Source organism: Ornithorhynchus anatinus, chromosome 2, assembly GCF_004115215.2.
Source record: "Ornithorhynchus anatinus isolate Pmale09 chromosome 2, mOrnAna1.pri.v4, whole genome shotgun sequence".
NCBI lineage: Eukaryota > Metazoa > Chordata > Mammalia > Monotremata > Ornithorhynchidae > Ornithorhynchus > Ornithorhynchus anatinus.
Genome location: NC_041729.1, coordinates 62620895 through 62631331, shown reverse-complemented (window position 1 = coordinate 62631331; position 10437 = coordinate 62620895). Strand labels below are relative to the sequence as shown.

Sequence of the window (10437 nt, the reverse complement as noted above, 5' to 3'; positions counted from 1 at the left end):
CGCGAGGCCGGGCGCGCGAGGCCGGGCGCGCGAGGCCGGGCGCGCGAGACCGGGCGCGCGAGACCGGGCGCGCGAGGCCGGGCGCGCGAGACCGGGCGCGCGAGGCCACTTCCGGCGGACGCCCCGCCCCTTCCCGTCCTCGCGCCGAGGGATGACGTCACCGCCCTTCTGATTGGCCCCCGCGGCCGTCCATCTCCGCGGCCTCTCTCTTTCCCCCCCTCCCCCACCTCCGCACGCGGCGCCTCAGCGCGCGCCCCGACGCTCCCGCGGTAAGTGAGGCGTCGATTAAAGCGCCGCCGGCGCCGTACTGAGCGCCGGGGACGGGGTTCCGCGGTGGCCATCAGGTCCTTGGCCTCGGGGGCGGGGGGGAGGTTAGTGCACCCCGTCCAGCGCGGCTCAGGGGAAGGAGCCCGGGCTGGAGGGGAGGGGTCTCAGGGCTTGGGTTCGAATCCAGGGGGGGTGACTTTGGGCAAGTCATTCATTCCTTCGTATTTATTGAGCGCTTACTATGTGCAGAGCACTGGACTAAGCGCTTGGAATGGACAAATCGGTAACAGAAAGACAATCCCTGCCCATTCATTCATTCAATAGGATTTATTGAGCGCTTACTATGTGCAGAGCACTGGACGAAGCGCTTGGAATGGACAATTCGGCAACAGATAGAGACAGACCTTTCCCCTTCATTCATTCATTCATCCAATAGTATTTATTGAGCACTTATTGTGTGCTGAGCACTGGACTAAGCGCTTGGAATGGACAAATCGGTAACAGAGACAATCCCTGCCCCTTCATTCATTCATTCAGTAGTATTTATTGAGCGCTTACTCTGTGCAGAGCACTGGACTAAGCGCTTGGAATGGACAAATTGGTAACAGGGACAGTCCCTGCCCATTCATTCATTCAGTAGGTATTTATTGAGCGCTTACTCTGTGCAGAGCACTGGACTAAGCGCTTGGAATGGACAAATTGGTAACAGGGACAGTCCCTGCCCATTCATTCATTCAATAGGTATTTATTGAGCGCTTACTATGTGCAGAGCACTGGACTAAGCGCTTGGAATGGACAACCTGGGCATGGACAAATGGACAATCTACTCCCTCTGCCAACCCCCCCTTTACCTCTCCGCAGCTAAACCCTCATTTTCCCCTTTTCCCTCTGCTCCTCCACCTCTCCCTTCCCATCCCCACAGCACTGTACTCGTCCGCTCAACTGTATATATTTTCGTTACCCTATTTATTTTGTTAATGAATTGTACATCGCCTCGATTCTATTTAGTTGCCATCGGTTTTTACGAGATGTTCTTCCCCTTGACGCTGTTTAGTGCCATTGTTCTCGTCTGTCCGTCTCCCCCGATTAGACTGTAAGCCCGTCAAACGGCAGGGACTGTCTCTATCTGTTGCCGACTTGTTCATTCCAAGCGCTTAGTACAGTGCTCTGCACATAGTAAGCGCTCAATAAATACTATTGAATGAATGAATGAATGAAACTGGTAACAGATAGAGACAATCCCTGCCCCTTCATTCATTCATTAGTATTTATTGAGCGCCTACCCTGTGCAGAGCACTGTACTGACCGCTTGGAATGCACAAATCGGTAACAGAGACAATCCCTGCCCCTTCATTCATTCATTCAGGAGTATTTATTGAGCGCTTACTATGTGCAGAGCACTGGACTAAGCGCTTGGAATGGACAAATCGGTAATAGATAGAGACAGTCCCTGCCCCTTCATTCATTCATTCAATAGTATTTATTGAGTGCTTACTATGTGCAGAGCACTGCACTAAGCGCTTGGAATGGACAAATCGGTAACAGATAGAGACAATCCCTGCCCTTTGATGGGCTTACAGTCTAATCGGGGGAGACAGACAAAAAACAATAGCAATAAATAGAATCAGGGGGATGTAGCTTCTCTGTGCCCTCAGTTATCTCATCTGGAAAATGGGCATGAAAACTGTGAGCCTCACGTGGGACAACCTGATGACCTTGTATCTACCCCAGCGCTTAGAATAGTGCATGCCACATAATAAGCACTTAAATCCCATTATTATTATTATTATTATTATTATTAATACAATTGAGTGAATGAGAGGGAGAGGAGGCCTCCCTGACCCCTGACCTCCGGCAGGAGCAGGCAGGTCGGGGCGCAGCGCCCAGTAGTCATTCAATCATTCAATCCTATTTATTGAGCGCTTACTATTTGCAGAGCACTGTACTAAGCGCTTGGACTCTGCAATTCGGCAACAGTTGGAGACACTCCCTGTCCAACAACGGGCTCACAGTCTGGGGGAGACAGACAACAAGGCAATACAAGTAGTCAGGCGTCAATAGCATCAAACTAAATCGAATCATAGGTCTATACACATCATTAATAAAATAAATAATGTATACAAATGATGCTGGTATTTATTAAGCGCTTACTATGTGCAGAGCACTGTACTAAGAGCTTGGAATGCGTAATTCGGCAACAGTTGGAGACACTCCCTGGCCAACAACGGGCTCACAGTCTGGGGGAGACAGACAACACGATAAAACAAGTAGTCAGGTGTCAATAGCATCAAGCTAAATAGAATCATAGATCTATACACATCATTGATAAAATAAATATTATATACAAATAATGCTGGTATTTATTAAGCGCTTACTATGTGTAGAGCACTGTTCTAAGCGCTGGGATAGATACAGCGTCATCAGATTGTCCCCCGTGAGGCTCACGGTCTTAATCCCCATTTTACAGATGAGGTAACTGAGGCATAGAGAAGTGAAGTGACTTGCCCACAGTCACCCAGCTGACATGTGGCAGAGCCGGGATTCGAACCCATGACCTCGGACTCCCAAGCCCGGGCTCTTTCCACTGAGCCACACTGCTGTGCGACCAATAGGCCCATGTGCTGTGGGGAGAGGAAGGGGGACGAGCAGAGGGAGGGAACGGGGGGATTCGGCCCAGCCCTCTGTCGATTAGACTGTAAGCCCGTCGATGGTCAGGGATTGTCCCTATCTGTTGCAGAATTGTCCATTCCAAGTGCTTAGTACAGTGCTCTGCACATAGTAAGCGCCCAGTAAATGCTATTGAATGAATGTACCAATAGCAGCCGTAGTAGCCGCCCAAGGCCGTAGGCCCTTTGAGGCAGGGATCGCATCTGCCGGTTCTGCGGCTGTATTGATTTTCCCGATCGCTTAGTTCAGTGCACATACTAAAAGAGCAGTAAATGCCATCGGTCGATTGGAGTAGGAATAACATTTATTAAGCACTTGTTGTGTGCAGAGCACTGTCATAAGCACTGGGAGAGGATACCCAGGTGGGAATTGAGCAAGGTCCCTTCCCCTGCCCGGAGGCTCTCGTTGTAAAAATAAAAAATGGGGAGAGGGGACTGGCGACAGATGCTTAGGGAGACACAACAGTGTGGCTCCGTGGAAAGAGCCCGGGCTGGGGAGTCAGAGGTCAGGGGTTCGATTCCCGGCGCCACCGCTCGTCAGCTGGGTGACTTGGGGCAAGTCACTTCACTTCTCTGTGCCTCAGTTGTCTCATCTGGAAAATGAGCATTAAGACTGAGCCCCACGTGGGACAACCTGATCGCCTTGTATTCCCCCCACCCCCCCCCCCCCCGAGCTTAAAACAGTGCTTCGCACATAGTAAGCGCTTAACAGATGCCATCGTTATTATAATATGGTCGAGTGGAAAGAGCAGGGGCCTGGGATGTCAGACTGTAAGCTCGTTACTTACGGGCTGTAGACTGTGAGCCCGTTGTTGGGTAGGGATTGTCTCTATCTGTTGCCTAATTATACTTTCCAAGCGCTTAGTACAGTGCTCTGCACACAGTAAGTGCTCAATAAATACGAATGAATGAATGAATTATGGACAGGGAACCTTTCCGCTAATTCTCTTGTCTCGTACCCTCCCAAAGCCCTTAAAACAGTGCTCTGCACATAGTAATCGCTCAATAAATACCATCGTTTGATTGCTGTAGGATCTTGGACGAGTCCCTTAACTTTCATCTGTAAAATGGGAATTAAGACTGGGGGAGCCCTAGGTGAGACGAGGACCGTGTCCATCCCGATTATAACTGGTACCTCTAGTCTGTGAGCTCTTGTGCGGGCAGGAATGTGTCTGTCATATTCTACTTTCCCAAGCGCTTAGTAGAGTGCGCACAGTAAACACTCAACAAGTACGATCGAATGAATCTATTCCCGAGCTTATTACAGCGCCTGTGACGTAGTAAGTGCTTAACAGATATTTTTAAAAAAAAAGGGCAGCAAGGCTGACTGGCAGTTGGGGAGACACAGAGTGCGCCCAAAGCTTTTATCCCTGTGGCCTGGCGCACACGGAGGTAGGGGTGACCACGGATGCTTTTCTCGGGCCCGGTGGAGAGGGTCTGAGATTGCACGGAGGCAGCTTTTATCACCGGCTCACACGAGTTGCCCAGTACAGTCCTCTGTACGCATTAGATACCCAGCACAGTCCTCTGTTTGCAGTAGGTACCCAGTACCTCCAAGTCTGGCGGGTGGCCCCCAGGGCCTAGGTCTCCTGTTGACCCTGGGGAAGTTCCTTGCCCTCTCTGGGCCTCAACTGCCCACCTGGGCAAGCCGACACCTTCCCCTTCCCTCTGCTTCCCAGAGATCTGTCCGGAATGAGCAGTCTGAGATCGGTCAGTCCAACAAAAGTATCTGCTGAGTGTCCTCTGGATAGATCGCTAGCATACAGCCCTTACGTTCATATCTATAGGTTATATAACAATGTTGGTATTTGTTAAGCGCTTACTATGTGCCGAGCACTGTTCTAAGCGCTGGAGTAGATACAAGGTCATCAGGTTGTCCCACGTGGGGCTCAGTCTTAATCCCCATTTTACAGATGAGGTAACTGAGCCACGGAGAAGTTAAATGACTTGCCCGAGGTCACACAGCAGACAGGTGGTGGAGCCCACATTAGAACCCATGACCTCTGACTCCTAAGCCCGTGTTCTTTCCACTAAGCTACGCTGCATATTGTGCAGCACTGATGTACATATCTATAAGTCATATACTTATAAATTATTTACATTAACGTCTGTCTCCCTCTGTAGACTGTAATCTCATTGTGGGAGGGAACGGGTCTGTCAACTCTGTTGTATCGTGCTCTCCCGAGCGTTTAGTACAGTGCTCTGTGCAGAATAAATGCTTAATGAATACCAATAATTGATTGACCGATGTGCTGAGCACCTCCTGTGAGCACAGCACTGTACTGCGGCCTGGGGAGACTATAATGGGATAATACCCTCAAAGGGCTTGCAGTCTAGTGGACTCGATCAACCGGTGGTATTTATTGAGCTCTTAGTGTGAAGAGCACTGTGCTGTGTGCTTAGGAGAGTACAATCTAACAGTTGGTAGAAGCGTTGGTAGAGGGTCTGGCGTGCCGGGAGCTGGGCACCGTGCGGAGGCTTCTCCCACCCTCTGATGTGCCTGCCTGCCCGTGCCCGCAGGGGGCTGGCCGCCATGGAGCCGGCGACCCCGGAGAGCCTTTCGGTCCTGTACCAGAGTGCCGACTTCGTGGTGGTGAACAAGCGCTGGGACCTCCGCCTAGACAGCAAGCTGTGGCCCCGGCCCCTGACCCTACAGGCCCAGCTAAACCAGCGCTTCCCCGACCTGGCCGACCCCGGCACCTGCCATGGCTTCAGGTACGCGGGGCCCGTCCCTCCTCCCTCTCCCCTCCGGCCTGGGGCCGGGAACGCTACTCTGCTTTCTCCCCAGGCCCCAGGCCCGCGGCGGGCCACCCCCGGGACCTTTGGCGACGGTGCCTGGGGCATCTGGGCACCTCCTCTCTGCCAGGGCAGCGGGGGCGGGCAGGGATGGCTCGGTCCGGGAAGGAATCGGGCAGCTGGTCGAATGGAACCTGAGGGGTGGATCTATAGCTGAACCTAGGAGAAAATGGGCTACAAGTTCAAAAGAGATCGGGTGTCGGGTCTGAAAGGAGTCGATGGGCATGACCTCGCCTCTCGGGATCCTTCTGGTTGGCGGCCTGTGCCCCGGGGTTTCCGAGAGAGGGCGTCGAGTGGCTGGGTGCTGGGCACGGCAGGTGGAGTACGGGTCGCGGAAGCCGCCAGGGCTGTCTGGGCCCTTGGTTCCGTTCCAGATTTTGCCACCAGCTGGACTTCTCCACCAGCGGGGCGCTGTGCGTGGCCCTCAACAGAGCTGCCGCCGGCAGAGCCTACCGGTGCTTCAAGGAGCGGATCGTCACCAAGGCCTACGTCGCCCTGGTAAGGGGGCAGGACCTTCTGGGCACCGGGCCCCATTCCCGACCATCCAGGGACACACCTCCCCCCTGCCCTGCTCTGGGCACTTTGCCCATCCAAGAACCCCCTCTGGGCACCTGTTCTGTCCCTGAACAGCGGTTTGCGCATCCAGAGGGGCAGAGCCTGATTGGTGGTGGCACCAGTGGGGGTGCCCAGTGGGTCCCAGGGCCAGGGGGCTGGTGGAAAAGGGTCCCAGCTGGTGAGGGTGAGGCGAGGGCATTTGGTTCTCTTCCCCCTCCTGGGCCAAACCATCCCAGACCCGGCGGGCCCTTCCGAGCAAGGCTGGGAGCAGTGGGACCGGCTGGCCACAGAGCTGCCCCGAGGGGAGGCCGGGGCCCCGGGGATCTCGGGGCTGAGATGCCAGGCCGGGCCCTGGCTCGCCGCAGGTCCGAGGCCACGTGGGCGAGGACAGGATGACCATCAACCACGCCATCGGCAAGAACACCACCGAAGGACTGACCCACACCATGTGCATCCAGGGCACAGAGGGTAGGAGGGCAGGACAGCTGGATGGCCCCAGCCAGGGGAGGAGAAGGGGCCTGACCGGTGGGCGGGACACAGAGGCGGGATGGGGCTGGTGGGTGACGACATGGAGGGTTAGAACATCACGGGGTCCCGGGGGAGGAGGAGGGCAGGGACGGAGGGAGGAGGGATGGGGCTGGGGACAGAGACAGGGAAGGGAGGAAGGGGTGGGGCTGGTGGGTGGGACAGGGAAGGGAGTTGGGACTGGTCAGCCGGGTTATGGAGAGTGGGGCATACGGAGGAGGGGCAGGACCAGTGGGTGAAGACTTGGAGGGGAGAAGTGGAGCTGGTAGGGACAGGGCGGGGAGATGGGGCTGGTGAGCAGGTTGGGCAGGGCCAGTGGGAGGAGACACAGAGATGTGGAGCGTGGCACGTAGAGAAGAGCTGACCAGTGAGGCTCTTGTGCCTGGGTTCTGGCTGTCTTTTTGACAACGGGTTTGGGCCTGGCTCCCCAGTTTATTAAATAGGTGGGGGGTGGAGGGGGGACATCCCCTCCAACCTGATCGCAAGTGCCCCCTCCGTGACTCTCCCCGACCCAATTACCTCAGGGTGTGAAAACGCCAAGCCTTGCCAGACGGAGCTGTGGGTCCTGGAACACGGCACGTACAGCGGCGACCCTGCCTCTAAGGTGCTGCTGCAGCCGCTCACCGGTATGACCGCTCGGCCCCTGAAGGGAGGGTGGGGTTCAGGGGAGCCCGCCGTGGAGGGGGTGGAGGGTAACCCCGGGGAAGGGCACTGGATAAGGTGACCCGTCCACTCCCCGGCCCCCAGGCTCCCACGCTCATCCTGCCTGGTGGTCCGGGACAGCTGGCACTTGGGGGACTCGGGCTGGGGTGAGGACCGGGGGTTGGTATCCTAGGTCTGCATCCCACCCATCCCGCCCCACTGAGTCAATCCCTGGGCTCCGGGCCCCGGCTCCCTGACAGGCCGGACGCACCAGCTGCGGGTGCACTGCAGCGCCAGCGGCCACCCGATTGTGGGCGACTTCACCTACAGCCTCGGGCGGGACAGCGCCCCCTTCCGCATGATGCTGCATGCCCTCTACCTGCGCGTCCCAACCGGCCCCGAACTCGTCGAGGCCACCGCCCCGGACCCCTTCCTCCCCTCCCTGGACCCCTGCTGGGTCTCCTTGCGCACTATCCAACCCCTGAACGCCACGCTCCGGACCCTGCGGACCGCCGGAGAGAGGGCCGAGGCCGAGGAGGCCGGTCGGGTGCCCGCCGCGGGCCAAAGCGGGACCTCGGGGCGGGCGGTTGTCACGGAGTGCGCCGAGCGCCAGTGCCGGGCCTGGCTGGAGGAGTGGGCGTTCGAGCCGGATAGCTGAGCTCCCCATCCCGACCGCTGGCCACTCCTGCCGCCGGGCCGGCATCAAATCTGCCCTGCCCTCTGGGCGGTGGTATTGGCCTCCGGCCCCCTGGGCGGTCTCCAGGCGATCCCGGGTCCCAGCAGAAGCTGGTGACTGTGGACCGGGGCCGGGCTCGGGTCCAATGGCCCCAGGGGAGTTGGGGACCTCATAGACCCCTGAGATGGCTTCCCTCGGCCCCCCAGTCCGGCCGCCGAGGAGCCGCTGGCACCCCCAGTCCAGATCCCAGGACTCTCCCCCTGGGCCCCTCTGCAGGACCCTAGCACTACTGAGGCCCTCGGGCCCCCTTCCCTTCCCCTCCCCTGCTGGACTGCACCCAAGCTGTTTGGGAAAGTCCTCTCGAAACCAGCACCCTGCCCTAGCCCCAGCTCTGTGCCCGCCGGCCCACCACCCGCTGACAACTCCTGTTGTCACTTTAGCGGGCACGAGGAGGGAGGGGATCAGGTCCCCCATTCTCCATTCTCCATTGTGGCTCAGTTTCCGCGGGGAGCACTGTCCTCTACCAGACCCTCTGCCACCAGGTGCCCTGGCTCCCAGCCCACCGGCCCCCCCCAGGTAATCGAGTCACCAAGAGCTGGAGTGCATCAGAGTGCTTGTGGGACATTTTACATGGACTGGCTGTCTGTGCGTGTGTGTGACGCAGTGGTGTAGACATCTCTCTACTCTCAGTACTGAGAGCTCATCTCCTCCAAGAGGCCTTCCCAGACTGAGCTTCCCCTTTTCCCTCTGCTGCCTCTCTGCCCCCCCTTCACCTCCCCTCAGCTAAGCCCTCTTTTCCCCCCTTTCCCTCTGCTCCTCCCCCTCTCCCTTCCCCTCCCCTTAGCACTGTGCTCGTCCACTCATTTGTATATATTTTTATTACCCTATTTATTTTGTTAATGAGATGTTCATCCCCTTGATTCTATTTAGTGCTATCGTTTTTGTCTATCTCCCCCGATTAGACTGTAAGCCCGTCATTGGGCGGGGACACCAGTCCCCAGGCATCTGTTGTCAATGGGCGGGGTTGTATCTGTTGCCGAATAGTACATTCCAAGTGCTTAGTCCAGTGCTCTGCACAGAGTAAGTGCTCAAATACTATTAAATGAATGAATGAATCTCTCCTAACCCCTGCTCTACACAGCGCTCAGTAAATACAGTTTATTGATTGGTTAAACTGTGGTTGGTGACTGACCGACCTCCTGGACTTGGATGTGGGGCACAGGCATTGAAGCGCTGATCAGTGTCCCACCCCAGCAGGCGTCCCTACTTCTACAGGACACGTCTGCCTCTCCGTCTGGCCATCTGACCTGGGGGGAGCGGAACGGGTGAGCACGATTTCTGGGGTTGGAAAGGCCTCTGAAGGTCATCTGGGCCAACTCCTTTGCTGCGAGCAGAACTGCCCTCCACCCAGAGCAGAGACCTTGTCATCCCTCCTCGGCACAGGGCTGCTCTGGATGGGCCGCTGCTGTCCGGGGCCTGGTCTGTCTCCCATTCGGCCATCCCGTTGCCTAGGGCCCGGTCTCCCCTGTCTCTCTCCTGTCCCAGTGCTTAGGGTCTGCCCTCCCCCTCACTCTCCTGTCCCAGGGCCTAGTCTCCCCCAGCACTCTCCCTTCCCGATACCCGGAAACTAGTCCCCCTCCTCTCTGACCCCTCCTGACGCCCGGGCCTGGTCTCCCCCTCTGCTCACCTATTTTAGTGCCTGGGGCCTGGTCTTCCCTTGTGCTAGCATATTCCAATATCTGGGGCCTGGTCTTCCTCTGTGCTCTCCTATCCTGATGCCTGGGGACTGGTGTCCCCGCCACACTGACCCATCCTGATGCCCGGAGTCTGGTCTCCCCCTGGTGCTCGCCTATTCAAATGCCTGGGGCCTGGTCTCTCCTTTCACCCCCCTGTGCTCTCCCCCAGCAATGACCCATCCTGATGTCCAACCCCCTGAAGCACAAGAGTCCCCCAGGATAGAGAAGGTTGGAGGGAGGGAGACGGGGAAGGGTTGACTCTACTTGGAGGCCAATCGGGTGGGAAGTTCTTAGACCGGAGCAGCTGCCCGGGAACGGATAAGCTGCTTGGCTCACTTGTGGATGGTCAAGCCTCAGTTTCTCCAGCCTCAAAATCACCATCCATGTTATCTCCTGAGCACCTACTATGTGCAGAGGACTGTGCAGAGAACTTGAGAGAGTACAACAGCTTTGGGAGATATGTTTCCTGCCTACAGTGATCTTATTGTCTACAGCATTAATATAATTCATAATATATAATTTAAAGATATGTGCATAGGGGCTGAGGATGAGGGCCACCCATAGCTCTCAGATC

General features: G+C 56.6%; 1 protein-coding gene across 1 annotated transcript; it reads left to right on the top strand.

Annotated features, from left to right (window-relative positions):
* The first annotated feature begins 218 nt into the window (after positions 1–218).
* Positions 219–8889, top strand: RPUSD1 (RNA pseudouridine synthase domain containing 1). Its single transcript, XM_029049912.1, has 6 exons — positions 219–269; positions 5454–5648; positions 6104–6227; positions 6650–6752; positions 7334–7435; positions 7712–8889. The coding sequence occupies exons 2-6, from the start codon at positions 5467–5469 to the stop codon at positions 8107–8109; spliced, it is 909 nt and encodes a 302-aa protein (XP_028905745.1). The 5' UTR covers positions 219–269; positions 5454–5466; the 3' UTR covers positions 8110–8889.
* Positions 8890–10437: the final 1548 nt, after the last annotated feature.

Bases quoted from the DNA above. Each gene is read 5' to 3' on its own strand.
- RPUSD1 (XM_029049912.1), top strand. From the start codon at position 5,467: ATGGAGCCGGCGACCCCGGAGAGCCTTTCGGTCCTGTACCAGAGTGCC. The intron at 5,649-6,103 runs GTACGCGGGGCC...GTTCCGTTCCAG, and splicing joins GGCACCTGCCATGGCTTCAG to ATTTTGCCACCAGCTGGACT. The intron at 6,228-6,649 runs GTAAGGGGGCAG...GGCTCGCCGCAG, and splicing joins CCAAGGCCTACGTCGCCCTG to GTCCGAGGCCACGTGGGCGA.